General features: G+C 34.9%; 6 protein-coding genes across 6 annotated transcripts; 3 read left to right on the top strand and 3 right to left on the bottom strand.

Annotated features, from left to right (window-relative positions):
- The first annotated feature begins 732 nt into the window (after nt 1-732).
- On the top strand, nt 733-4,316 carry LOC123915503 (pentatricopeptide repeat-containing protein At1g10270-like). The gene has a single exon (XM_045966654.1). It carries the CDS (start codon nt 1,477-1,479, stop codon nt 4,057-4,059), a length of 2,583 nt encoding a protein of 860 aa, XP_045822610.1. The 5' UTR covers nt 733-1,476; the 3' UTR covers nt 4,060-4,316.
- Nucleotides 4,317-5,069: 753 nt separating this feature from the next.
- Nucleotides 5,070-6,123, bottom strand: LOC123915502. Its single transcript, XM_045966653.1, has one exon. It carries the CDS (start codon nt 6,000-6,002, stop codon nt 5,391-5,393), a length of 612 nt encoding a protein of 203 aa, XP_045822609.1. The 5' UTR covers nt 6,003-6,123; the 3' UTR covers nt 5,070-5,390.
- Nucleotides 6,124-9,104: 2,981 nt separating this feature from the next.
- Nucleotides 9,105-11,452, top strand: LOC123915501 (pentatricopeptide repeat-containing protein At1g52640, mitochondrial). Its single transcript, XM_045966652.1, has one exon. It carries the CDS (start codon nt 9,533-9,535, stop codon nt 11,102-11,104), a length of 1,572 nt encoding a protein of 523 aa, XP_045822608.1. The 5' UTR covers nt 9,105-9,532; the 3' UTR covers nt 11,105-11,452.
- Nucleotides 11,453-13,068: 1,616 nt separating this feature from the next.
- On the bottom strand, nt 13,069-14,346 carry LOC123915499 (eukaryotic translation initiation factor 3 subunit A-like). Its single transcript, XM_045966649.1, has 3 exons — nt 14,044-14,346; nt 13,795-13,875; nt 13,069-13,679 (listed from the first exon to the last, which is right to left on the bottom strand). The coding sequence occupies exons 1-3, from the start codon at nt 14,344-14,346 to the stop codon at nt 13,335-13,337; spliced, it is 729 nt and encodes a 242-aa protein (XP_045822605.1). The 3' UTR covers nt 13,069-13,334.
- Nucleotides 14,275-19,649, bottom strand: LOC123915500 (protein SYM1-like). The gene is made up of 4 exons (XM_045966650.1): nt 19,509-19,649; nt 16,398-16,622; nt 16,224-16,318; nt 14,275-14,989 (listed from the first exon to the last, which is right to left on the bottom strand). Exons 2-4 carry the CDS (start codon nt 16,566-16,568, stop codon nt 14,584-14,586), a joined length of 672 nt encoding a protein of 223 aa, XP_045822606.1. The 5' UTR covers nt 16,569-16,622; nt 19,509-19,649; the 3' UTR covers nt 14,275-14,583.
- A 3,519-nt stretch (nt 19,650-23,168) lies between these two features.
- LOC123913645 lies at nt 23,169-26,767 on the top strand. The gene is made up of 8 exons (XM_045964448.1): nt 23,169-23,177; nt 23,254-23,340; nt 23,572-23,733; nt 24,364-24,417; nt 24,498-24,647; nt 25,033-25,377; nt 26,338-26,392; nt 26,652-26,767. The coding sequence occupies exons 1-8, from the start codon at nt 23,169-23,171 to the stop codon at nt 26,765-26,767; spliced, it is 978 nt and encodes a 325-aa protein (XP_045820404.1).
- The last annotated feature ends 189 nt before the right edge of the window (nt 26,768-26,956 follow it).

Raw genomic sequence — 26,956 nt, 5'->3', positions numbered from 1 at the left:
TGCAAGTAATCACGATCCTTAATTAATATTAATTTTTTCTTTGTTATTTTTTTTAAAACGAATATAATCCGGCAAGGATTGAGTTTCTCGGTGGGTCATATTTTTAATTATAAATGTAAGTTTTTTTTAATCATAAATGTAAGTTATATTTGTTATTTTTGGTTAGTGTATTATTATTAATTTTTTTTTTTTTATGATTATGTCGTTTCTCTTAAGGCCAAATCTATAGTACATAATTGAAACAAATTTTGTATCATGTACAAATATAATGAGACATATAATTTAATGGTGAAATTTAAAATTATACATAGTACGTATAAGATTTATTTAGTTGTACATATTAGACAAAGTTATCTCCAAACCGCCTGATGAAAATAATCATATATTGTAAAATTGAGAAAATCATTGGAAGGTCACACAACATGTAATATTAGGAGTATAAGGGACATGAATAATAAGTGGTTGAAATTTACAATTACATGGAAGTTGAGTTGCAGTGTAGTAGAAGGTCACCATGAATTGATTAATGGAGCAAATAGCATATCATATCATATCATAATTAATTCAAGAGATTATTTGGGTGCTCTTGTGGTCAAGGATTTGCATTAGCCGTAGAGACTAAGCTACTCAATAAATAAATCACGCATTTCATATCAACCGCGTAACATTAATTTACTCACCATTTTCATTAGTATATGATACTATGATGATTGACATTTTTTTTTTAATATCCAAAAAATTCCAGGTAAACATCATCCGTCAATGCACTAATTTTTTTATGTTAAACGACAATTTTCCCGGGCAATTAAATAACTTTCTCCTATCTTCTAACTTTCTATCTCTCTCTTGACTATATTATCATTATTTTTTAATGAGAAGATAAAATGAAATTAAGAAGGATAGAGTTAAGAGAGAGAAGGACATGATTCAAATCCAACATAACTTCACATTAGAAAAATATAATATACACTAGTAAAATATTATATATGTGTATAAACACAATATAAGTCAACTTTTGAGATTTAAACTTTTTAAATAAATAGTTACGATTTCGATCATTGATTTTTGTGTATGATTAATTTTATGTACCCTAAAAATAATTATTAGAAGAAAAAAATATATCTTATATTTCTAACAAATTTTTCGACGAAAATTAATCATTATTACATAACTGTAAAAATACCGTAACTATATCATCCTAATTTGGTTATTGGATAAGACTTAAAAAACAGCAAAAAAATAAAATAAAAATAAACAGAAAAGGGCCAGAAGACAATAACACAAAACAAAGAAGAAAAATGAAAGTTACTACTCTCCACACACACCTTCCCTCCCAATTCTTTAAAAAAAAAAAACAATTGAACATTCGATTTGTCAAAAAAAAAAAAAAAAAAAAACCACCAGTGATGGTTAGGGCTTAAGTTTAAGGGTTTAGAAGAAACAGAACTGTCATCGCAATTCATCCATTCATTCATCATGTCACTCTGCCGCCTTCTCCTCCTCCGTTCCCTCCGTCGTACCACCACCGTCCTTCCTATCTCAATCACCGTCCGTTCCTTCGCCTTTTCCTCTGCAGAAGAAGCTGCGGCAGAGCGCCGTCGTCGCAAGCGCAGTCTCCGTACCGAACCACCTTTAAACGCAATCCGTCCTCCACCTCATCAACATCAGTCGCGTGACCGTAACGCTCCTCGTCTTCCAGATTCACCATCGGCACTTGTCGGACCTCGATTAAACCTCCACAACCGTGTCCAATCCTTAATTCGCGCCGGTGACCTAGATGCCGCTTCCGCCGTCGCACGCCACTCAGTTTTCTCATCGACTCGACCTACGGTGTTCACTTGCAACGCCATAATCGCTGCTATGTATCGTGCTAAGAGGTATAATGAAGCTATTGCTCTTTTCCATTTCTTCTTCAATCAATCTAACCTTGTTCCCAATATTGTTTCTTACAACAATGTAATCAATACTCACTGCGATGAAGGCCGTCTCGATGTTGCTCTCGAGATTTATCGTCAAATCATCGCTGATGCACCTTTCAGTCCTTCCCCTGTTACTTATCGTCATCTCACCAAAGGTTTGATCAGTGTTGGTCGCATTGATGAAGCTGTTGATCTTTTACGTGAGATGTTGAACAAAGGACATGGTGCTGATTCATTGGTTTATAATAATATGATATCTGGTTTTCTTGAACTTGGTAATTTGGATAAAGCTAATGAGCTTTTTGATGAGCTTAAGGAGCGTTGTTTAGTCTATGATGGTGTTGTCAATTCTACTTATATGGAATGGTTCTTTAAGCAGGGAAGAGATAAGGAAGCTATGGAATCGTATAAGTCTTTAATGGATCGTCAGTTTAGGATGACTCCTGCAACTTGTAATGTTCTTTTGGAGGTTTTGCTTAAGCATGGTAAGGAAAAGGAGGCTTGGGAATTGTTTGATCAGATGTTAGATAATCATACTCCTCCTAATTTTCAAGCTGTTAATTCTGATACTTTTAACGTTATGGTTAATGAGTGCTTTAAGCTTGGTAAGATTGATGAAGCAGTTGCTACTTTTAGGAAGGTTGGAACTAAGTCTAATTCTAAGCCTTTTATGATGGATGTTGCTGGGTATCGTAACATTATCTCTAGGTATTGTGAGAATGGGATGTTGTCTGAAGCTGAGACACTGTTTCAAGAGCTGTGCTCTAAGTCTTTGAGTCCGGACGTGCCTACTCACACGACTTTGATAGATGCATATTTGAAAGCGGGTAGTATTGACGAGGCTTTGAGAATTTTTAACAAAATGGTTGATGCTGGTTTGAGGGTGGTTGCTACATTTGGTAATAGGGTGTTTGATGAATTGATTAAGAATGGTAGAGTTGTTGATTGTGCTCAGATTTTGAGCAAAATGGGAGAAAAAGATCCTAAGCCTGACCCCACTTGTTATGAGGTGGTGATCAAGGGACTGTGTGCTGAAGGTTTGTTGGATAAAAGCCGAGAGTTGTTGGACGAGGTTATGAGGTATGGTGTTGGGGTCACTCCTGCCTTGCGTGAATCTGTGACTGAGGTTTTTAAAAATGCCGGGAAAGGTGAGGAGATTGAGAGATTACTAGATACGAACCGAGTTGGATACAATACTCGTCCAAGACCTACATACCGTCCACCACCGACAAGGTCCCCTTCTCAAATGACTGGAACACATAATCCAACTTACGGGCTTCCGCAACAGCGCCCACCACTGCCTTCTGCTCAGATGACTGGAGTACACAACCCACCTTCTGAGTTTCCATCTCAAATGGAAACACATCAGCAATACCAAACAAGGTCTTCTCAAGTTTCAGGAACACATAACCAACCTTCTGGGTTTCCGGCTCAAGTGTCAGCACAGAATTCCCCACCACACTTTGATACTCGAATGGCTGAAGCACATAACTACCGTTTTCCCTCTGGATATCCACATCAAAATTCAGGGCAGCAACGTCCACCACTGCCTCCTCAAATGACATGGCAGCAACGACCACCACCGGCTACCCAAATGACAGGAATGCATGATCAACCTCCATGGGGAGTATCTCCTCCAACAAATGGGCTGCAGATACCAACAGCTGGACCTTCTCATTCAACAGGGCAGCCTCACCACCCCCAATACCAACGTCCTCCTCATATGCAAAGGGTATCTTCTCAAACAACTACAAATCCTTATACACTAAATGGACCTTCACCTCAAATGACAGGCCATCAACCTTATGGACCTTCACCTCAAATGACAGGACATCAACGTTATGGACCTTCACCTCAAATGACAGGACATCAGCCTTATGGACCACCCTTTGCCCCCCAACAAATGGCAGAGCAACCATATCCGCCACCAGGGCAACACCATCCACTTTCAGGACCAACTCCTCCAAGGTCATCTCTTCCATCATACGTATTATCAGATAAAGCACCAATGCCAAATTATACAGCCCCAGGAACATCTTCTCAAGTTACAGGACCGTATCACCTATCATCAGGAACCCCTCCTCACTTTGAAGAATCACATCAACAGCAATTAGAAGTCCCTGAACAGGTTGCAGTCTGATCATTGGAGTTCAAGCTAATTCTTAGTGTTGCTGTCTCTCTTTTGTATTTTTAAAAGAGTTAATCTATTATTTTATATTGTTAGTGTCGTACGATGCTTACTTCTGATGTTCAGAATCATTAGGTATTTATGAATTTATACAGGAATAATTTTATATTTATTGGTTACGGACATGTATTGCATGTGTTGTATGACATTTTATTTTGATTTATTCCTGTAAACCTTTAATTATTAATACAGCACATCATGTTATTGAACCTTCTGATAAACTGATTATAGAGTTTAATTTGGCATTGAAGTGTAATTGATGTTATATTCCCCCTTCTATGGTAGTGAGTTATTAAATTTTGTTCTCTTTCTCCCACTATTTTTTTCTTTCATGTCAGCAGGCTATCAATTTCCTTTTAATTAATTTCTTGTCATGTTCTCATCTGAGATTTTGCCAATTTGATGTTTAATTTGGTTATGTTGTTTAAGGATGTTTGGGACAGTTTTACAATTGTTTTGGAACATGTCCTGGTTTAAACTAGCAAAAAACAGGTGAAACATATGGGAATAAAAAGGTTATTTATCCAGTAAGGTATAGCAATTGAGCAGATATCTTGGTTGGATTACTCTGCTGGAAATTTTTTGAGGGCCATGCAACTTTCGTCAGTTTTTATCATAGGAAGGGAATTTGGTGGTTTAAGTTTAGGACCTGGTAAGCTGTTGAGTCTATTGGTTATTTTGGCATAAATAAACTGTTTTAAGACCCTGCAAAAATAGATTTGCTAAGTAAAACAATCTCAACTGCTGATTAGAAATTGGATGGCCATATCAATTACAACACTCTGCTGTGATTGTGGAAAATTCAAATCCGAGTGGCACACCGGCACATACACGTTCTTTAAAATCTTTCTCCTTTTTAATATTAGTTAATTACTGTAATACTAATTTCCTTAATTTTTTTAATTGTTAAATTTTTGCTGGATTGTATTGTTTAATCTGAAAAAAAAAAAAATCAGTGAAACAGAATAAAATAAAAACAAAGTTGAATAACACTGCTTAGTGAACTGAACCGAAGTTAATACTTTTTTGACAAATATAATATAACCAAGAGCCAAATACACAATAAGCATATTATACCTGAAAATTATTAATAAACCTAAAATGTAACTGCAGCATCAATTTTCAAACTTCAAAGTAATTGAAGTCACATAACTGCATGATGTCACTGAACAGTTGATCAATTAATCTAAAACTGTAACTTTGACGACATACAAAGAAAAATATTACTATTGGTGGAAATTAATAAAAATTATATCCATTGATGTAATTAATTGTATGGTGACTCAAAAGAAGCTGATTGATCTATTTTGCCTATTGAGATCTTTATAGAAGTTGTTAATGAATTCTTCAGCTGCCTTGTCTACATGATGACTATCCCCTTCGTCTTCGAGCAGGAAAGGCGAATCGGTAACCCTTAGTTGTCTCCCAACAGGGCTCTGCCCAAAACCAGGCAATGCCACTAAAGGAAAATCAGCCACAGCCTCCACCTTTTCATTGTTCAACATCATTTCAATAAACACCTTATGAACATCAATATTATTATTTTTCATGATGGAAACATCGTTGTGTCGTTGGCGTGACTTGGAGAAGCGGCGGCTAGAATGATAGAGAGGATTAACAGGGGTGTTGCTGCAGCTGAATTCGTATTCACAAGGAGAGATGAAAGAGTTAATATTGTCGTGGGAGCGACATGTGAGCGAGGAATAGTATAATTGGTGATTGAGAACGAGAGTGTTGATTAAGCCTTTCCCAGCCAGTTTCCCACGTTTGAGAATCAAGTTGAGATCTACCATTGTTTTGGTCTTGGCTATGCCTTTTCTTATCATGAACAATAATACACGTACCATGTTCCATAGCTTTTTTGCTACCATGTTTTGCCTTGCTTCAATTTCCATTTTTCTAAGTCTATGATGATGAGTTTTATATGTTTTCTTTTGTCTATACAAATAAAGAATGAAACTCTAGGAAAAGGGTGAGAGCCTGAGAGGGAGAGAATGATTAGAATGTGTTTTGGTCTGCGATAGAGTATTAGGGGGGTTGGAAGCTATTTATATGGGCACTATGCAAGCAACGTTTTTTTTTTTTTTAGCAAGTCAAGCAACATGTTGTTTATTAATTGAATAATACATGGTTTGGTACTTTGGTATTTTAACCCACAAATAGGAAATAGGAAATAGATTTCCTGCTTTTTAGACCGTTCGATGTTAAATCAACAGCTAATATTCACTACTGCGTGGAACTGTGTTTAATGTCCACTGCAAGTAATCATGATCCTTAATTAATATTAATTTTTTCTTTGTTATTTTTTTTAAAATGAATATAATCCAGCAAGGATTGAATTTCTCGGTGGGTCATAGTTTGTGCCACTTTGTAGTCCCTATAAAATTATCAAATTTTATTTTTAATTATAAATGTAAGTTTTTTTTAGTCATAAATGTAAGTTATATTTGTTATTTTTGGTTAGTGTGTGGATTATTATTATTTTTTTTTTTTTATGATTATGTCGTTTCTCTTTAAGGCCAAATCTATAGTACATAATTGAAACAAATTTTGTATCATGTACAAATATAATGAGACATATAATTTAATGGTGAAATTTAAAATTATACATAGTACGTATAAGATTTATTTAGTTGTACATATTAGACAAAGTTATCTCCAAACCGCCTGATGAAAATAATCATATATTGTAAAATTGAGAAAATCATTGGAAGGTCACACAACATGTAATATTAGGAGTATAAGGGACATGAATAATAAGTGGTTGAAATTTACAATTACATGGAAGTTGAGTTGCAGTGTAGTAGAAGGTCACCATGAATTGATTAATGGAGCAAATAGCATATCATATCATATCATAATTAATTCAAGAGATTATTTGGGTGCTCTTGTGGTCAAGGATTTGCATTTGCCGTAGAGACTAAGCTACTCAATAAATAAATCACGCATTTCATATCAACCGCGTAACATTAATTTACTCACCATTTTCATTAGTATATGATACTATGATGATTGACATTTTTTTTTAATATCCAAAAAATTCCAGGTAAACATCATCCGTCAATGCACTAATTTTTTTTATGTTAAACGACAATTTTCCCGGGCAATTAAATAATTCTAATATATGAAGAAAATTTAAGTTTATCATAGCGGTGTTTAGCTGCGTTTTATTCACAAAATATTAAATATTGAATAGGACAAAATAATACATGATAAGACAAGATAATATTAGAGAGAAATAATATTTTTTATAATGCAGTAAAGAACAAATTTTTTTTTATTGTTTTTATCAAATTCTTTTTATCTATTTTGTCTAGTCTCATAACCGGTTTATAAATCAAACAGAATATAAAATATTATTCAGTTCAATATGTGATTTTGATTTTATTTTATTTTTAAAAAATTAAATAAAGTGCATGTATCTCAAAAAAAAAAAGAAAAAGAAAGAATTATAAAATTGAGAATTGACTTAACTGAGTCACGAGTCCTTGGAACAAATATCATCCTCATTGCAAGTTACAAAATGGAAAAAATATATACATCGAAGAGTGACATAATGGGTGTGTTTCAAGTTTCAACATATATAAATGCTCCGATTTGATGCCTCAAAGGACAAGAGAACCATAATCATCGAGCAATCCCTTTCACAAATGCAATAGTAACAGAGACATGGCAATGGCATGGCTCCAACCAAATATGTATTAATTATATCCATTGTTTGATTGATCAAACTACAAGTTCTTGCTTGTCGTGTATTTGTTTAATTCTTGTGAACCACTGAATTTTGATCAACAATAGGAAAAAACACAGTCATACGTACCAATCCTTTCTTTCTCTAGGGGTTGTATATGTAATGTGCCATTACTGTCAGTCTTACCTATGCAAAAATGTTGCAATCATGAATCATACTTTCGAAACGTGGCATTCTCGGACGTTGTCGTGTGCGGCTGCAGATGCCTGAGTCAAAACGTGAACCTTATTCACGTATCTTAGCTCCTTTGATAAAAAATGCTAACATGGCCCTTGTCTTTGTTTTTTAACTAAAAAACAACAATATATTTTTTTTTTTTGTGGTTACAATGGAGAAAGCTAACGACAAACAAACAAAAAAATAAAAACCACTTTTTAACAAAAGCAACTCTCCATGCATCAGCAAGAAGGGAATTATACAACTACAAGTTTCACAAGGGGAAAGATCTCATCTTAGCCAGTATATCAGCGCACCTATTTCCCTCTCAGAGTGTGTGATCAATAAAACATTTCAACCTCTTCCTAGTAACTCACAGATGCTAAAAATTTCATTCGCAAATTTATGATAAGGCGAGACTCATCTTTAACAAAAGTAACAGTTTGCAAGGAGTCCAAAAAGCAAATGACATGCCTGAATCCCTTGTCCCGACATACTCTAAACCATGAAACATAGCCATGATCACTGCATGTAAGATACTAGTCGACGAGGCCACACCATAAAACTCTTTGAGGAATGTTCCAACACTATTACCAATACGTCCACCAAAGCCTATAGATTGTGACGAGCCAAACAAACTTCCATCAACATCGACTAGCTTCTAAGATGACGTACTGGGAAGATCGGTAACTGGTTATCAAACGTCACTGAACAGAAGTACAACATCAACTGAATTTTTGCAATATTCACGTGGTTCTAATGTTTTTAAAAATGATGTCATTCCGCGCATACAAAATAACCCACAGCACTATAAATATAATATTCTCATGCGATGCGCACCAAATGTTCATCAAAATCTGGGTTTGTTGAATTTTAATAAAAAACATTTTTAAAAAATTTCAGCTTTTTTAATAAAAAAAAAGTGTTTATATGTGTATTACAAAGATAAAAGTCCAAAATAACGTAAAAAAAAAAAGATAAAAGTCCAAAATGAAAAAAAAATTAAAAAAAATAAAGTACTAAAACAAATGTTATAAGATAAATGAACTAAATGAAAAAGAATTTATATATATATAAAGGACTACAATATTATAAGATAATTATATTTTTTTTTACAGAATCCAATTTTCATCGTTAATGGCTATTGAAAAAGTCATCCTTAAATTATTTTCTGTTGTCTTAAAAAAAAAAAATTATTTTCTTGTTACAATTTTTTCTTTGTCTCTGTGTTATATCAATTCTCCCGGCTAAGGGTTAAAGTAATTTGCACACACACTTCTGTTAGTCGAGGCTAAAAGCATCATTGTTATTTATGACTCAAGCCAAACCTTCATCTTCAATCTTCAATCTGAAGCTAACAACAAAGGTTAGTGTTTGATTTTGGTTCTACATTTTCAACTCTCAAATCTTTACAACTGCATATTTTAATGTCGCACTCAAGGTGTTTGAAAAAAGTACTCAATGAAATCTTACCAGTGCTGTAACTGATAGTATCTCTTACAATCACAATCTCCAAATATGTCTTTCCAATCACACTTCTCTAAGCATAAAATCTTAGCCTCTTACATTTTCCCTCTTGTTCAACACAAGTTCAATAGCCGTCGATTTTACTCTTTTCAAACCCCACAAGTTTCCACGCCAATATTACCTGACATTGTCAATGAGATATCTCGTATTGTCAGTGATCACCGCCACCCTCACCATGATCTAGAACTCTCTCTCACTCCATTTTCACCACAAATATCCACTAATTTAGTTGAACAGGTTTTGAAAAGGTGCAATCATCTTGGCTTCTCAGCTCACAGATTCTTTCTTTGGGCTAAATCAATTCCGGGTTTTCAGCATAGTGTTGAGAGCTTCCACATTTTGGTAGAAATCTTAGGAAGTTCTAAACAATTTGCTATACTTTGGGATTTTCTTATAGAAATGAGAGAGTCTTCTAGTTGTAAAATCACTAATGAAATTTTCAGGATCATTTTCACTTCATATAGCCGAGCTGATTTGCCGGACGGTGCAATTCGGTCTTTTGCTAGAATGGATGAATTTGGAATTAAACCAACTATTATTGATTTTGAATCGCTTTTGTACACTCTATGCAAAAAGAAGCATGTAAAACAGGCTCAACAGTTTTTTGATCAAACTAAGAGTCGTTTCTTGTTAACTGCTAAAACTTACAGCATTCTGATTTGTGGATGGGGTAAAGTTGGTGATTCGGGGAAGGCCCGCGAGCTGTTTGAAGCAATGCTTGAGCAAGAGTGTCCTGTGGATTTGCTTGCATATAATAGTTTGTTAGAGGCCCTTTGCAAAGGAGGCCATGTGGATGAAGCTATGGACTTTCTTAATAATATGTTGTCGAAGAAAGTTAAGCCAGATGCTTTTACTTACTCAATATTCATCCGTTCATACTGTAAGGCAAATGATATACATTCAGCTTTTAGTGTTCTTGACAAAATGAAAAGATGTAACCTTTTGCCAAATGTGTTTACATACAACTGTATTCTAAAGCGACTTTGTAAGAATAAAAAGGTCGAAGAAGCATATCAATTGTTGGATGAAATGATTTCTAGTGGATTAAAACCAGACACTTGGAGTTACAATGCAATACAAGCTTACCATTGTGGTCATTATGAGGTCAATAGAGCTCTAAAGTTAATATCTAGAATGGAAAAAGATGACTGTCTTCCTGATCGTCATACGTATAACATGGTGCTAAGATTACTGCTTCTGATAGGAAGGTTTGACAAGGCAACTGAAGTTTGGGAAAACATGGGTGACAAGAAATTTTATCCTTCTGTCTCAACGTATTCCGTCATGATTCATGGTCTTTGTAAGAAGAAGGGAAAGCTAGAGGAGGCATGTAAGTACTTTGAGACGATGGTTGATGAAGGAATACCACCTTATGTTACTACCATCGAAATGCTAAGGAATCGGCTCTTGGGCTTAGGGCTTTTGGATAACATTAATATACTTGCTAATAAGATGAAGCAGAGTACATCATGTTCAATCAAAGAATTGGCAGATATTATGATTGGCGCTAGATCAGCTCGAAAAACTTCGAGACGTGATGAGTCAGACATAGAAAGCGATTGAATAAGTGTTTATTTGTTTCCACTTTCCTGAACAGGTTTCAGCCTGATCATTGAAGTTCAAGCTAACTCTATGAATTTAGAGAAGAGTTTATCTATCATTTTGTATTGTCAGTGTCTTGCAATGCTTACTTCTGATGCTCAGAATCACTAGGTACTTCTGAGTTTGTATGGGAATAATTTTTTATTTATTGGTCAGCGACATGAATTGCATGTGTTGTATGACATGTTTTTTAATTTATTCCTGTTATTTAACCTTTAATATTTAATACAGTACAACATGTTATTAATGTTTTCCCTTTTCTCCCACTATTTGTTTTCCCTTTCTCTGAGAAAGCTATCGATTCCCTTTTTATTAATTTCTTGTCTTGTTCTGATGCTGAGATTTTGCCAATTTGAATGTGGTACATCTGTTCAAATGGGTGGTAGTCTTTATTGTTTGAGTCAGTTTTACAATTCTTCTGGAACATGTCACGGTTTGAACTAGCGGAAGAACATGAGTAGAAATGTCATTTATCTGTAAGGTATAGTAATTGGGCAGATATCCTGCTGGTGTCATGCAACTTTCCTCGGTTTTTATCATAGAAAGGAAATAGGGTGAATACAAATATAGGACTTGGTAAGCTGCTGAGTCACACTGTAAATAAACTGTTTTAGCACCCTGCAACCATTGCACAATAGTATGCATTTTGTTTTCGTCATGGCGTCATCATGCTACCACACAGGTATACTGTGGATAACATGGCTTTCCAAACACTCTATCAATTCTTAATTATCTTCAGTTTAGCTTCCTGTTGTGTTTTCTACATGCCTATTGTAGTTATTAGCATTGATAACTTTTGTGTCTATTCTGTGTGATTTTTTGTAGACAAGTTTCTTAGCTATGAATGTATCGGATATGAAGCTTTCTTTGTCTTGGACCTGAAAACTGTACATAGGCTAATATATCAATGCAACTGTTATGCATGACATGTTTCCTTGACAATTATTTTCAGCTTTGTCAATTTAGCTTAGCTTTCATTGCAAATCAAGCGTTTGCATATCATTCTGTTAGATGATTGTTGATTATCATCTCTTACAAATTGGTACGAGGTACAAGTTATGTATTCTCCATTATCGGTAGCTCTTGGTGCACTTTCACACTATATGCTGCACTTAAACAAAATGGTACGAATATATGTTTATAGTTTATTCAACTACAAGTATAGAGCTTCATAACAAGAATAAAACCAAGAATTAGCAAAACCAGGACGGATATAATTACATATCTGTGATTCTGTGAATAGCTGTGTAGATTTGTATAGCTCTAATATGACATGATCCCATTAGAATAACATATTTCTCTGACTCGTCACACGACACATTTCTTTGATGATTTTTTTTTTGTTGCATTGTTGTTTCATGCGTGCTCTGTTTTTATTTCATCTTGCTGTTTTTATGCATCGTTTTTATGTGTGCTCTATTTACTATAAAATTTTACAAGTCTACGAATTGAGTCTATAGAACCGCCATGACCACGAGCCTACATAGACTCGTGAGTCTGACAACCTTGCATTCAACAACTCTAAAAGATTCATGAAAGAATCCTCAAGTTTTATCAAATCCGTGTTGTTAAATTACTACTGTTATATATAATGACACTATGTGTTTATTTACTCTTAATTGTGTTAAAGCAGCTGCTACATGATCAAGATTCAAGAAGCACCTCCATGTATCTAAGCTAACGTTTTTTGTCAAAAGATCGAGATGTACCCAACCCATATATCCAATTTTATCGTCAAATTAAAAATAAAAAATAAAAAAAAAAACCAATTTTGTTAAAATTAAATAAATAAATTAAAGTACCAGTTCAGTTCAAGTGTCTGAGGATATGTTTGTTAATTATAAATATTTAAAATTTGATTAACCACAAACAGCCAAACATTACATAAACACATTACATAAATACAAGAGTTCATAAAACACGAGTAGGCTGCAAATCCTTTTTATTTTCAATAAAACAAAATTGAAAACAGGTCTGCAATAAGTAGAAAAATATGTTGGCAATACTAGCCTGACATGAAATTTTGATTACCATATCTAATCCCACTAGATCATCAATAGAACATTTTGTAGGCATGTTCTTCACCAAAACCAAGGAGTTCATAAACATTGGAAGATAAATAAATGAGAACGAGTATCAAAAAGAATTCTAGAGCTCAGACTGTGGAGAGTACATAGAACTCAGGCAAAAATCAGAAAAACCAGTACAATACCAGCAGAATATCAATGACGATCACGCGAAACCCTGGAAGATGACCAAGTTGTAGATGACCTACCCCCGCCATAACCAAATGAGGAGTTGCGGTCCCACCTGTCACCATCTGGCTTGCTGCTACTGTTGCCCCAACGATCTGCTTCTGGAGGAGGAGCTCTTGTGGTCTCTCTTCTTCAACCTGAAGAAAATACTTCAACTTCCTCATCTTTTCCCTCTCCTGTTTTCTGGATTGTAAAATCCTAGAGATGCGATCCTCCCTTTCTCTCTTAAGTCTATCAGTTTCTGCTTGGCGATGATTGACAACTTTCTCTTGATATATCTCCTGTGAAGTCAATCATGTAACAAAAGATCAGTAGTTTCATACGAGGTAAATTTAATACTACTGATATTTTCTTATATGATTTTAAGTGAGTAGCCTAAGAATTTACGGCACTAACTTTATTGCCCATTATTCGACTAAGCCTCTCCTTCTCATGGAGATCTCCAGCATGACGTTGTTTGCTCAGTTCAACCTGCATCTGCATCAAACCAGGGTTAGTACTTAGTACATGACAAACTAGTTCAAATAGAAAATTACAAAGACAAACTAGTTCAAATAGAAAATTACAAAGGGAGATTCTGCTCGATTATGATATGAAAAATATGCAAAAATTCAATCACCTCCAATAGAACATGAATACACATACTTGTTGTTCACGCTCATGAAGAATCCTCTCTTCCACTAGGCGCTGTTGATATGCAGCTTCAATAAGTGGAGCAGCCTCCTCTCTCTTTGCTCTTTCCAAATGATCCATGGTTTTAGGGGGCTTTTTACCCTTTAAACTAAAACGCTTTTCATGTTCCTCAAGTAAACGCACTTTGAATATATACAAGTTTTTGAAGAATAGAAAAGGTCCTAATAATTGAGAGCAAGCAGATGCAACAATAATTTTCTTAATTTTGATAGATAAAGGAAATGAAAACAAAGCTGAGATCAAGAATTCCACCATTACTTTATTACAAACCTCCGTGGCTGTATAAGTTTTTATTCTATTAAATTTCTTAATATGCTAACAACCATGTGTTTCTGTAGTTCAATTATAATAAGATTCATTTGATTATATCTCCTAAGACCCTTAATGCAAAACAAAAAATCCACCTAGGAATCTATCTATTACAATTTCCAAACATCAGAGGAAGCATTATTAATTGGTGTAAACCAATGTTTCAAGTCTCTTCGATCTTCATCAGCGTTGAACTCCTTTTCCATTAGAAGAATGAAATGGTTGAAACCATTGTTTCCAAGTTGCATCTTTCTGTTGCTCCAACCAAGACAGAAAAGCACTATCCAACAAGCAGAACAAGTTTACATACAGAAGCTGATACTTGACAGGAACATACCGAAAATTAAAAATCTGCACAATTGGCCACACACCACCTTCTAAGACCAATGCTGGGAAATAATTTGCCTTCCAGTCTTCCTTTACCTGAGGAATAGTCTTGCCAGCAGACAATCCCATGTAAGTAAAGAAGACAAACAAATGTATCGGACCAAAAATCAAGCCGTCCATTGCCACTTTAGTAGCTACGGATTGCGCAGTCTTTGGCATTAGTTTAAGCCTAAGGCTTATAAATTTCTCCAACCCTTCATACCTACAAGACATGAAGGTTGGCTCAATGTGAGTATAAATCTTTTGGCAGCAGGAATTGTAACTTTGGCTATAATTATTTTAGAAGAGCTATTCTTCAAGCTTCTAAGTAAAATTAGTGATTTATAAGCTCTGCCGGTGCAGACCCTACACAAAATCTTATGAAATCACAACTACTATTAGAATTTGGGTTTTCCCTAACTACCAACCCCCACTGGCCCACAAAAACTGCGGCTTGTAGGGGTTAGGGAATCACCTCCCTCACACCCAAAACTGGACATCTTAAGGTGGCCTGAGTGGCTCGATAGCGGGTGGTCCAACGGGTCTTTGATAGACTCCGGTACCATCTTAGAATTTGGGTAGAGCTTAATTCAAACCATTACTAAATCCAGTTGTAAAGTGAGTTATGTCTCCCATTTGTAAAATCATTTATAGATGATATCTCATTCAATGTCATACTCTTATCAACTACCTAGAAGAAAAATGTGAAGTTAACAACGATTTAGCAGAAGCAACAATGACAAATAAAAGCTAATGCTCTCACTTTTTTACCGGTGGCAAACTTCTCTAAAACTAGGTATATCCACTGGCTTCAATTGGATTGTGGTGGTGTTCATTTCCAGATCAGAAAAGAAAAGGTATCTAGTAGCTAGCATGATATGGTCAGCTAGTTTGTTTATGACCTAATTGACTCCCTTTCATAATTTATCCCCATATGTTCCAGAATAAAAATTCCCAAGAATTTTGCATGAATCAAAAGGTCTTTGATAGCAGCCATTATTTATGAAACAGTCATACGACAATCTACCAACTAAGAACATAAACAGTTATAGAGGAATCTTCAAAACCCCGTCCACTTATATATGCCCGACTCAAATTACAAGTTGAGAATTTGTAAAGGTTGAGTCAGACCCGACTCAAATTTTACTGAGGTCTATCTAAGATCCACTGGGCGACCTGATATGGGAGCACTTTGGTCGCATCATGCTCCATATGTCTAGTCATGGGGTGAAAGGGTGTGCTAAGAGTCCAATATTGGATGAATGATGTTCTCATTTTACAAGCTGGTTTTGATGTTCCAAGACAAATTCTAAGAAACAATTCAAAAGCCAATATCTATGATAACAAATTAACAATAACATCCCTCAAAATTTGGTTGCAATGGTAATGTTAGAAGAAAAAAAACAGATTTTATAATTATGCAGTAATACTAGAAAAAAAGAGAAAAGACATAATACCAGAAGTGACCAACTGGGCCAACAAAACCAAATCCAAACATACTTGTAACAGCCACACGTCTCCAATCAACCACAAATGTAGTATCTGCTTCTTTCTACAACAACAAGTAGAGGCAGAAGAATCATTTGAATGAGAAACTGAGAAAGTAAAAAGAAAGAATTCATAATTCTTACGGTTGTGGTGAGAGATAATTGAAGACGTTTTTTTGATGCGGCAGAGTGAGTGATGTACTGAGCAGTGACATCTCCGACAGCCCAAAGGGCGGCAGAAGTGATGACTTGGGTTTTCACCGGATGAACAGAGAGGCTGTTCTGATACCAATTCCAGAACTTCAACATCATCATCTATTCTATTAAAGGGTTGGTTGGTTTAACTGTCCCCAACGAAGATAAACGAACATTCTGTTGTGAATTCTAGTCGAAAACCACACCAATAACCAATAGTAGAACCAACTATCTTTAGTGTGTGGGACAAATGGATTGAAGCAACCAAATCAACAATGAATGAGCAATTTAAACAAACAAGCTAAAACTACCGAAAGCGATAAAGCACACGAAGAAATTGTTTACCCAGTTCGGTCCAATAATGACCTAGTCTGGGGGAGAGAGAGCTCTCCGTTCCACTATGAATGATTCAACTTGATTACAAAGATTCAACCACAAAGAGTTACAAGATTTAGAGTTTTCCTAAATCTACCCTTTTCCCGAATCTCTTCCCGTGACCAAGAGATTCAATCAATAAGTGTTTCTAAGGTGTTACAATCACTTCCCCAACCCTAGAGATTACCCAAGAGAAAACCCTCTAACACTCTAGCCTTCATGTTGGAAGCAAAACCCTAAAAAATCACATTTTTCTCCTTTTTCTCTCTCACAGCGGCTGCAGCAGTAAAACAGAGCATATAAATACCTGCGGTCACGCCGCGCGTGAAGGACACCACGCCGCGCGTGACCGGCACCAGAGACAGCTCCAACACCATCCAACAATTACGCCCCGCGTGATCCAACCCACGCCCCGCGTGGTACTCTGTTCCTGCATCAATTTTCTGTTCAATTTCAAGGCAAATCTCAACAATCTCCACCTTGCCTTCAAATTGATGGCGGTGCCAACTTCCCACCAACCATTGTGCTGAACCAACTTGAACTACCGTCCAAGACACCAGATCAAATCCAAGTCCCACTCGAATCTTGACCTTGACACCAACCTTCACTTGATTCCAACAACCATTGCTAGAATCACAAGTTTCCCGGTTTGTACCTCCTTCCTTCATCCCTCGGAATGCCTTCCGCCCTCATGAAGTTCTTGTCTCCCACTACCATAGGATTTTTAGGTAGCTCAACAAGTTTACACCGTACCCTCTTCGAACCCCGGAATGTTCCTTTCCGTACTCCCGAAGAACCACTTGCTTCCGACTATCCATGGAATTTTAGAATAATCCTACAAGTCTCACCAGACCTTCTCAATCCCCGGAATGCCTTCCGTACTCTTGAAGATTTGCTTGCCTCCAAACCAACCTTGGAATTTTAGGTGGTTTCACAAGCCGCAACCTCAAACTCTCCTTGCATCCAACTACCTCCAGCAGTCATACAAGTTACCAAGTCCGATCACCGTTGCTTTCGATTGCCTCCCCGAAGATATTCCAAGTTTTGCACTTCTTCGGCCACAATCGAAACATAACCCACAAGGTCTCCATAGCCATACCACTTTGGTGCAACAATACCACTCTCCTCCCTATCTCCCATTAGATAGCCAAGAGCTAATGTCGACCGTCTTCTTCTAGTCCCACTAGTAAAAGACTCCACCTCAAACCGAGTTTCTTCCACCAAAGTCTCAACCGGTATATCCACTATGTCTTCCACCTTGTAACGCAAAAACTTTTCAACTACTCCGAAACGCACTTCAAGTCATTGTTAGTCTCCAACACTTCCAATTTAGTTTCAACCACCTAGTAAACTTCATTTTACTAGACTTACTAAATCCATTGTCACTAACAACTACCAACCCGAAGATCTACAACTTAACCATATCATGAGAATTACCACTAGTAGCAAAAGCATGACCAATAGTAGAACCAACTATCTTTGCATCAAAAGTTCAAGAATATACCTCACATCATGTAACAAAGAAACAATCATACCTTGAACCTTACAAGCTTTCCCGTCTCCAAGGTGAACAAACTCTACCTTCAACTAGCTCTAGAGGTTTCAATGTACTCCTTCTTCAAAACACATGTGATCGGAGCATCCAAAAGTCCACGACTTAAGCTCCACCAATTCCCAACTTCACCAAACTAGCATCTCCGCATTCTCACAATAATAAAATTGTTGTTTCAAACGTAACCCCGAGTATTATTCCACCGCCTCTCCAGGCCGATGCCGAGTATTATTTCACCGCCTCTCCAGGCCGACCTTCATCGCAATTTCCATTAGTTGTTTTACCTTCGAGGTACCGGATAATAACACGCCATGTTTTATCCATCATCCCGAACCTTAAAATTGCTCTTGCTCCCATCTTCACTTTCCACAATTCCCAATTGTTTCCAGAAAGTCCCTCGATAACCCATTTTGAATCCATGGTGCTTAATCCGTTTAACCCTTTGCCCCACGGTGGGCGCCAATTGTTGTGAATTCTAGTCGAAAACCACACCAATAACCAATAGTAGAACCAACTATCTTTAGTGTGTGGGACAAATGGATTGAAGCAACCAAATCAACAATGAATGAGCAATTTAAACAAACAAGCTAAAACTACCGAAAGCGATAAAGCACACGAAGAAATTGTTTACCCAGTTCGGTCCAATAATGACCTAGTCTGGGGGAGAGAGAGCTCTCCGTTCCACTATGAATGATTCAACTTGATTACAAAGATTCAACCACAAAGAGTTACAAGATTTAGAGTTTTCCTAAATCTACCCTTTTCCCGAATCTCTTCCCGTGACCAAGAGATTCAATCAATAAGTGTTTCTAAGGTGTTACAATCACTTCCCCAACCCTAGAGATTACCCAAGAGAAAACCCTCTAACACTCTAGCCTTCATGTTGGAAGCAAAACCCTAAAAAATCACATTTTTCTCCTTTTTCTCTCTCACAGCGGCTGCAGCAGTAAAACAGAGCATATAAATACCTGCGGACACGCCGCGCGTGAAGGACACCACGCCGCGCGTGACCGGCACCAGAGACAGCTCCAACACCATCCAACAATTACGCCCCGCGTGATCCAACCCACGCCCCGCGTGGTACTCTGTTCCTGCATCAATTTTCTGTTCAATTTCAAGGCAAATCTCAACACATTCAACAATTTTGCAGATAGTCTCACAAATAGCTTAAATAATTCAATCCAAACAATTTCATCTAGATAGATACATACCAATTTCATCTTGTCTTAGATTAATTATTAATTTAGTCATTTGTGGATTAATTTTGTGGGTTCATTTTGTTAACCATTGTTTTTAAATATAACAGTTGATTGATGATATTATTTTTTCGTTGGTTATCTTTTGTAGACTTGTAGTTGTGAATTCTTGATAGAATAATCTAAGCTAGTCTTGTAGTCGGTAGTACTGTTCACGGTTCATGAACTAGACTGAACTAACCATATTAATAATGCGGTTTATTCATATGATTACTTTTTGGTGAAAACTGATTTTTTTTCTTCTAAATTAGTTCAGTTTAGAACCGGTTTGAACTGGTTCATAAAATATAACCTGGTTTTAATTAATATATTTTAATTAGATTTCTTTTTTCAGATTTCTTTAAAATTTTCCAGATTTTTTAAAAAATTAAGCTCTACTCCATAAGATGCGGACGATCAATCATGATGTCTTATCGGTATGAGGAACAACAATTGTCAAAGTTTAATTTGACTCATTTGTTCTTATCTCTTTTTATTTATTTTTTTAATTTCAGTCTTGTAGTAATATACAATGTCTCTATCAACTAATTTATGCTTGCTCACGAGGACATTCTTATCTCCTTTTATTAAAATAAAATAAAAAAATAATTTTTTTTTAGTAATTGAGATAGAATTGGAGTAAGGTTGACACCAAATCTCATCTCATCTCTTTATTTTTTTGGATTACTCATCTCCCCGTATTTTTTGTCTCAACCTTTCCAAATTTAGCATATTTTCTTCATCACCTGCATAGAGAATTCATAATCTTCTAAAAAAAAAAAAAATTCCATGCAATATACCAACTGTTTTTTTTTTTACTAAATAAAAGATATTCATTCATTCAAATTGATAAGAGTACATCGATGCAATACAAATCAAAATCGCTAAAAACAAAAAGGATGAATCTGCGAACAAACTCACAGCATCCGTGTTAATAGCATCAAACGGCATATTGCAAAAGCCTACATATTTGACTATATTGAAGTTTCCGGAACATTCATGTCGCCGGATCTGTAGCGTTGATGGTACAAAAGTCATTGATTGGATCTGCACTGGATCAACCTTAATCTTCAAACCTGAAACAAATGAACACCGCACAAAGACGGGACAACAATACTCCGCACTAAGACGGGACAACAATACTCCGCACTAAGACGGGACAACAATACTGAAAATCAAAACAAAGGATAAAATCGCAAAGATGAAAACAAAACTATAAGACTTAAACTATGTGAAAATCACTTATTTATATTAAAAAGTAAGAAGAAAAAAATGTAAAGGGGTGATTTTAGGCCAAAAATTGACCTAAAACCACCCCTCTATGGGTGAGAGAAGAAGAAGAAAATCAAAAAGAGTACCAACTGTTAAAGATCGGATTTCAAACAATATTACATAGTTTTCCTTTTCTATACTAATATTTTTTTTTACTATACTAGTTTTTTTTTTTACTATAATAGTATTTAACTATTTATATATAAAAGAAAGAAGAAAAATAAATCATTCCACAAAGATTGTTAAACTTTGACATGTTGGTGTGTCACTTGATTTTATCTTTAATAATTTTATAAAAAAAGAAAAGTAAGAAAAATCGGGTCCGGTTAAGGTGCATAAGCCCAAGCTTATGCACCGTGCATAATTGCTATGCGCCCCCCCATATTGCTACGCGCGCCCCCAACTGCTACGCGCCCCCCATTTTCTAGCTCAATTTCTAGCGTGCCCCCCAACTGCTACGCCCTCCCCCCAATTGCTACGCGCCCCCCCCATTTTCTAGCCCCCCAATTTCTAGCGCACCCCCCAGGTTTTTTTTTTTTTTTAGATTTCTAGCGCACCCCTCAGATTTTTTTTATCACGCTTTTAATTTTGATTGGTTGAATTTTATTTTATTTTATTGATTAGGGATAAATTTCAGAGTATTATGTATGGTTAATTATTTTAGTAGTTAGTTTTAAACTAAAATCATGCCAAACCATTATCGTTGTAACCGCTGCAAGCTCTTCAATCTTCTTCGCTCTCGCTATCTTCGTTTTCCAATCGGAATCTTACAAATTGATTCTCTTGATTCGAACGAAAACGAGAACGAATTGCAATTTCTAAGATGAATCGGAATCGGAGTTTTGCAATTTCTGAGATGAATTGGAATCGGAGTTCGTGAGAGAAGGTGTGAGTTTGTGAGAGAAGGTGAAGAAGATGAACAGTGATCGCGGATGAACAGTGATCACGTTTTCACTGTTTCGCGTAAGAGAAGATGAACAGTGAATTTTCGTTACAATTATTCTGGAAACCATTGTGCTGGTTAAATGGTTTCAGAGAGTTAAAAAGTGAAACCATTTGTATTATAAATTGGTTTTATGTGTTTATTGAAATCAATATTGTGTTTTTATGGTTTTAAAAATCCTGGAAACCATTATGCTGATTAAATGGTTTCAGAGAGTTAAAAAGTGAAACCATTTGTATTATAAAATGGTTTTATGTGTTTATTGAAATCAATATTGTGTTTTTATGGTTTTAAAAATCCTGGAAATCATTATGCTGATTAAATGGTTTCAGAGAGTTAAAAAGTGAAACCATTTGTATTATAAAATGGTTTTATGTGTTTATTGAAATCAATATTGGGTTTTTATGGTTTTAAAAATCCTGGAAACCATTATGCTGGTTAAATGGTTTCAGAGAGTTAAAAAGTGAAACCATTTGTATTATAAAATGGTTTTATGTGTTTATTGAAATCAATATTGTGTTTTTAATATTGAATTTATTGTATTATTGAAATAATATTCCTTCATTATTATTACTATTACTGAACCAAATTAACATCTCAAGATTTTCTAACCAATAATCACTCAACAATTATAAAACAAAATAAAATTAATCACTCTACTTTGTCTCCATTCAGCAAAAACACAAATATTTTATCACTAAAAAAAACCTCATCACAAAAAGAAAAACCAAGCTACCCAATTCGATTCTAATTCATACGTTCTTCATTGCCGTTCAAATTCGATTCTGAGGGGTGCGCTAGAAATCTAAAAAAAAAAAAACCTGGGGGGGTGCGCTAGAAAATGGGGGGGGGCGTGTAGCAATTGGGGGGAGGGCGTAGCAGTTGGGGGGCGCGCGTAGCAATATGGGCTTTCAGGCCTAGTAGGCTAAAAATAAAAACAAAACGTGTGCATCAGCAGAAAGGGGGTGGGGATAGCGAGCCTTTGGGGGGGCTGGGGGGCGCGCGCGAGAAACTTCTGGGGGGCGCGCGAGTAATTCTGTGCTTATGCACCATGCATAAACATCCCCTTATGCATATTAACTTTTGCCAGAAAAATCTATACCTTCCATCTAAAATTAATTAAGATGTGTATATATATGTGTACCGTGCGTATTCCTACATGCATATTATTACATGTTCTTGAAAGTAGCAGCTAACTCTAAAAAAGAAAAAAGTAACATTATAATTTTATGGCCTTATTTCATTTTCTAGTTCTTAGTTTGTGCATAACATGTTGCATAGTTGATGCAAGAAGCAAACCTCTACTAAATTAGCAGAATCAATTTACTACATCATATAGCACCATGGTATTTGTGTGACTTATATTGTCTTCTCTTAATTTGTTTTACATATGCATTGTTTAATCTTAATTTTGGTTAACAAATCCAGCATCAAGTGGATAATGATTTTGATTGTGTTGATATCTACAAGCAAGATGCTTTGCAACATCCTTTGCTAAAAAATCACAAAATTCAGGTATAACAGTCGAACAATTTATAAGTTTAATTTATTTCATTGTAATGTGAAAACAAAATTGTTATACGATGAAATAGGATAGTATGCTATGTAATTGTATTTAACCAAATAATATATTATAGATTTTATTATTCCAAATTCGAACATAATTTTTTTATTCATTTATAAAGAATCTTAGCTTCAATTTTACTATATTGAACCTTGTTTTGTTCCGTCTTCATTGTACCATAGCTTTATCCAACATTCGCCAAGAATGTTGTGCGGAGTAGGCCATCTTATGATGGTGAATGTCCAGCAAGAAAAGTACCAACTTACAATAGGACAAGAAAACATCAAATTGTTGCTAATTCGTCTTCGAAATTACAATTTGGAGATCTTCCTAGTCGCTATCGTGTAAGTGAATACTTTTTAATAATATATTTGATTCTTTATCATATATGTATAATTATATTTCTCTTCTAACTATTATATATATATATATATATATATATATATATATATATATATATATATATATATATATATATATATATATATATATATATATATATATATATATATATATATATATATATATATATATATATATATATATATATATGTGTGTGTGTGTGTGTGTGTGTGTGTGTGTTTTTATATATATTCTCTAGACTGTTTCTCTCGATACAACCCAAAATAGTGTATATGGAGGATACGCAGTGATAAGTATTTATAGTCTTTCACTTTCACTTGGTCAATCGAGCTCGTCTTTAATTTGTGTTGAAAGTGGCCCACCAAACGAACTCAATCAAATATGCGCCGGACTTACAGTAAGTTATTTCTCATCACGTCTATGTCAAACTTTGTTTTGTTTTATTTTGTTTTTTTATTTCATGATTTAATGATAACATTATATTTCAAAAGAGAAATAACTTGCATTCCTTGAATGTTCATTTCCTTTTGTCGACATATCTGTGATTACCCTTTTTGTGTGCACAAACTCTCTTTTATTTTGCTATTTGTATCCATTTCTTGATATGATAGGTTCATCCAGCCTTATATGGAGACAGTCAACCACGACTAACTACAAAATGGACGGTAAGAATATGAATTTAATGCATCAACTAATTATCTTAAAATACATTTGTGGTTAGACTCAATTTGATATGAACATGCAGGGTGGCACTAATCGTGGTTGTATCGATAAGCGTTGTGCTGGTATCGTCCAAATAACTCAACGCAAATCGTATCTTGGAGATGTCCAATCACCCGGTACTCCCATTGGTTCGGGGGATACAAAATCCGTTTTTGAAGTCAAAATCCAACGGGTAATATTTTTTTAAAGAATATGAACCTATACAAATATGTTATAACTAATATTATATCTAATAACTAATATATATATATATATATATCCAAACTTTAACATCTCTGATAAAAATTAGTAGAGTTTATAAAATTATTCTTAGTTAAATAATAGTATATTTAAGACTGTATTAAGTAATTACTAGATCTTAATATTTCTATTATTAAGAAACTTTAAAAAGTGATAGTTAAATTAGTTTCTTTTAATCAATGAAAGAGTCAAATATATTACTAATAAACATTTAAGCACTCAATATAAGTTAATGTGCATTTTTTGTTTAATTATTCTTGGTTGACATAATTTCTAAGTAACTTGTTTGATTATTGGATTTACTTAAATATTTGTAGGATAAATCCACGGGTAATTGGTGGTTAACTGTTGATGGAGTTATACAAGTTGGATATTGGCCAAAAGAATTATTTACTCACTTAAGGGAAGGAGCATCTTTGGTTAGATTTATGGGTCAAGTTTGGGCCGAACAGACTATGTTGTATCCTCTAATGGGTAGTGGGAGATTGCCTAAAGAAGGATATGCAAACGCAGCTCTTTTCGAAAATCTCATGACTATTGATTCAAACTCTTATCAAATCGATGTACTACCTGAAGATATGAAACCATATAGTGATAGTAATCCAAATTGCTATGATTTGTTGTATTCTGAGTATTCAGGACCTAGGTATCGACGCTTTTTTGTATGGTGGGCGGGTGGACAAAATTGTTGATATCTTGAGATTATTCAATTATTACTTTTATATGGTTTAATGTGTGATTAATTTCTCAATCATGGCTCAATAGTGTTATATAAGTTCTAATTATGCTCAAGGGTAAGAAATTTGCATTGACCAGAGTTGACAATACAATTGTTTTTAATTTAAAATTAGATGATTAATGTCTTCAACATGCTGGAAACATAAGGTACAACAGAGATCATATGCAATTTTACCATTGTAGGTATTTACAATTTTGCATCATTCTCCAAAGTGCGCAGAACAAAGCAAAGTAACTTTACAACCCAAAAATAAATCGCTTATGAGGAAAATCCTCAACAAATATGTACAAAATTAATGATACATAATTTTAAGACTTATTTGTTTTATTTGAACTACATAAGATTAAAACTACATATCATAAGACTTATTTGTTTTATTTGAAAATCTGATTTCAAGTGAGTGAAGAAGAATTTATGTTCTTTCTCCATTTGTAGGGGAAGCTATATGTGATAATGGAAATATGTCGAACTTTTGATCAGATTTTTAAAGACCGTCTTGATGGAATGTATGTTCCTTTCCCCGTGTAATTCTTTCATAGCAGACATGTCCAATTTAACCTTGGAAATGTCCACAGACGATCTAGTGGTGATAAAATCTATCAAGTATTTGTTTTATAATCAATTTCCAGCAGGTCTAAAAAGACTGCAATTTGACAAACATCTATCAATAGACAATGTGCGGAAACTTATAACTGAAGCCGTCTTATTGAATCTTGCTTAGTAGTATCTATTAGGGGGGCTGCTGAAGCAGTTGTTAACGCGGTACATATTTAGATCGTCGTCTTATTTAAGGAAAAAGTTGATGTCAAATTTGGAAAATAGAGATGAAATTCATTACTGTGTTCGATTATTAACTTATTACATTACTTTTATAATGTTTCAGGTTCATGGTATTTTGAAGGATCTGATTCATAAGTCTATGAGTGAGACAATGGCAAGTAACATACTGATTATTTTATTTTTTGTGTACATGTCACTACAAAAAAAATGCCATTTAGCCTAAGGAATCGCCTCTTGGGCTTAGGGCTTTTGGATAACATTGATATACTTGCTAATAAGATGAAGCGGAGTACATCATGTTCAATCCAAGAATTGGCAAATATTATGATTGGCTCTAGATCAGCTCGGAAAACTTCGAAACGTGATGAGTCAGACATAGAAAGCGATTGAATAAGTATTTATTTGTTTCCTGAACAGGTTGCAGTCTGATCATTGAAGTTCAAGCTAACTCTATGAATTTAGAGAAGAGTTTATCTATCATTTTGTATTGTCAGTGTCTTGCAATGCTTACTTCTGATGCTCAGAATCACTAGGTACTTCTGAGTTTGTATGGGAATAATTTTTTATTTATTGGTCAGGGACATGTATTGCATGTGTTGTATGACATGTTTTTTTAATTTATTCCTGTAATTTAACCTTTAATATTTAATACAGTACAACATATTATTGAATCTTCTGATAAACTGTTTAAACATTGAAGAGTTTAATTTGGCATTGAAATG

This window comes from Trifolium pratense, linkage group LG3, assembly GCF_020283565.1.
Source record: "Trifolium pratense cultivar HEN17-A07 linkage group LG3, ARS_RC_1.1, whole genome shotgun sequence".
NCBI classification, from domain to species: Eukaryota; Viridiplantae; Streptophyta; class Magnoliopsida; order Fabales; family Fabaceae; genus Trifolium; species Trifolium pratense.
Note: the sequence above shows the minus strand (reverse complement) of the source record. Positions and strands in the feature narration are given on the sequence as shown.

Coding starts and splice junctions, on each gene's coding strand:
- LOC123915503 (XM_045966654.1), top strand. CDS start 1,477: ATGTCACTCTGCCGCCTTCTCCTCCTCCGTTCCCTCCGTCGTACCACC.
- LOC123913645 (XM_045964448.1), top strand. Junction 23,341..23,571: donor TAAAAAATCACAAAATTCAG/GTATAACAGTCG, acceptor ATTGTACCATAG/CTTTATCCAACATTCGCCAA. Junction 24,418..24,497: donor GACTAACTACAAAATGGACG/GTAAGAATATGA, acceptor ATGAACATGCAG/GGTGGCACTAATCGTGGTTG.
- LOC123915500 (XM_045966650.1), bottom strand. CDS start 16,568: ATGATGATGTTGAAGTTCTGGAATTGGTATCAGAACAGCCTCTCTGTT. Junction 16,319..16,397: donor AATTATCTCTCACCACAACC/GTAAGAATTATG, acceptor TTGTTGTTGTAG/AAAGAAGCAGATACTACATT. Junction 14,990..16,223: donor GGCCCAGTTGGTCACTTCTG/GTATTATGTCTT, acceptor CATGTCTTGTAG/GTATGAAGGGTTGGAGAAAT.
- LOC123915499 (XM_045966649.1), bottom strand. CDS start 14,346: ATGGTGGAATTCTTGATCTCAGCTTTGTTTTCATTTCCTTTATCTATC. Junction 13,876..14,043: donor TTCATGAGCGTGAACAACAA/GTATGTGTATTC, acceptor GGTTTGATGCAG/ATGCAGGTTGAACTGAGCAA. Junction 13,680..13,794: donor GTCGAATAATGGGCAATAAA/GTTAGTGCCGTA, acceptor TTGACTTCACAG/GAGATATATCAAGAGAAAGT.
- LOC123915502 (XM_045966653.1), bottom strand. CDS start 6,002: ATGGAAATTGAAGCAAGGCAAAACATGGTAGCAAAAAAGCTATGGAAC.
- LOC123915501 (XM_045966652.1), top strand. CDS start 9,533: ATGTCTTTCCAATCACACTTCTCTAAGCATAAAATCTTAGCCTCTTAC.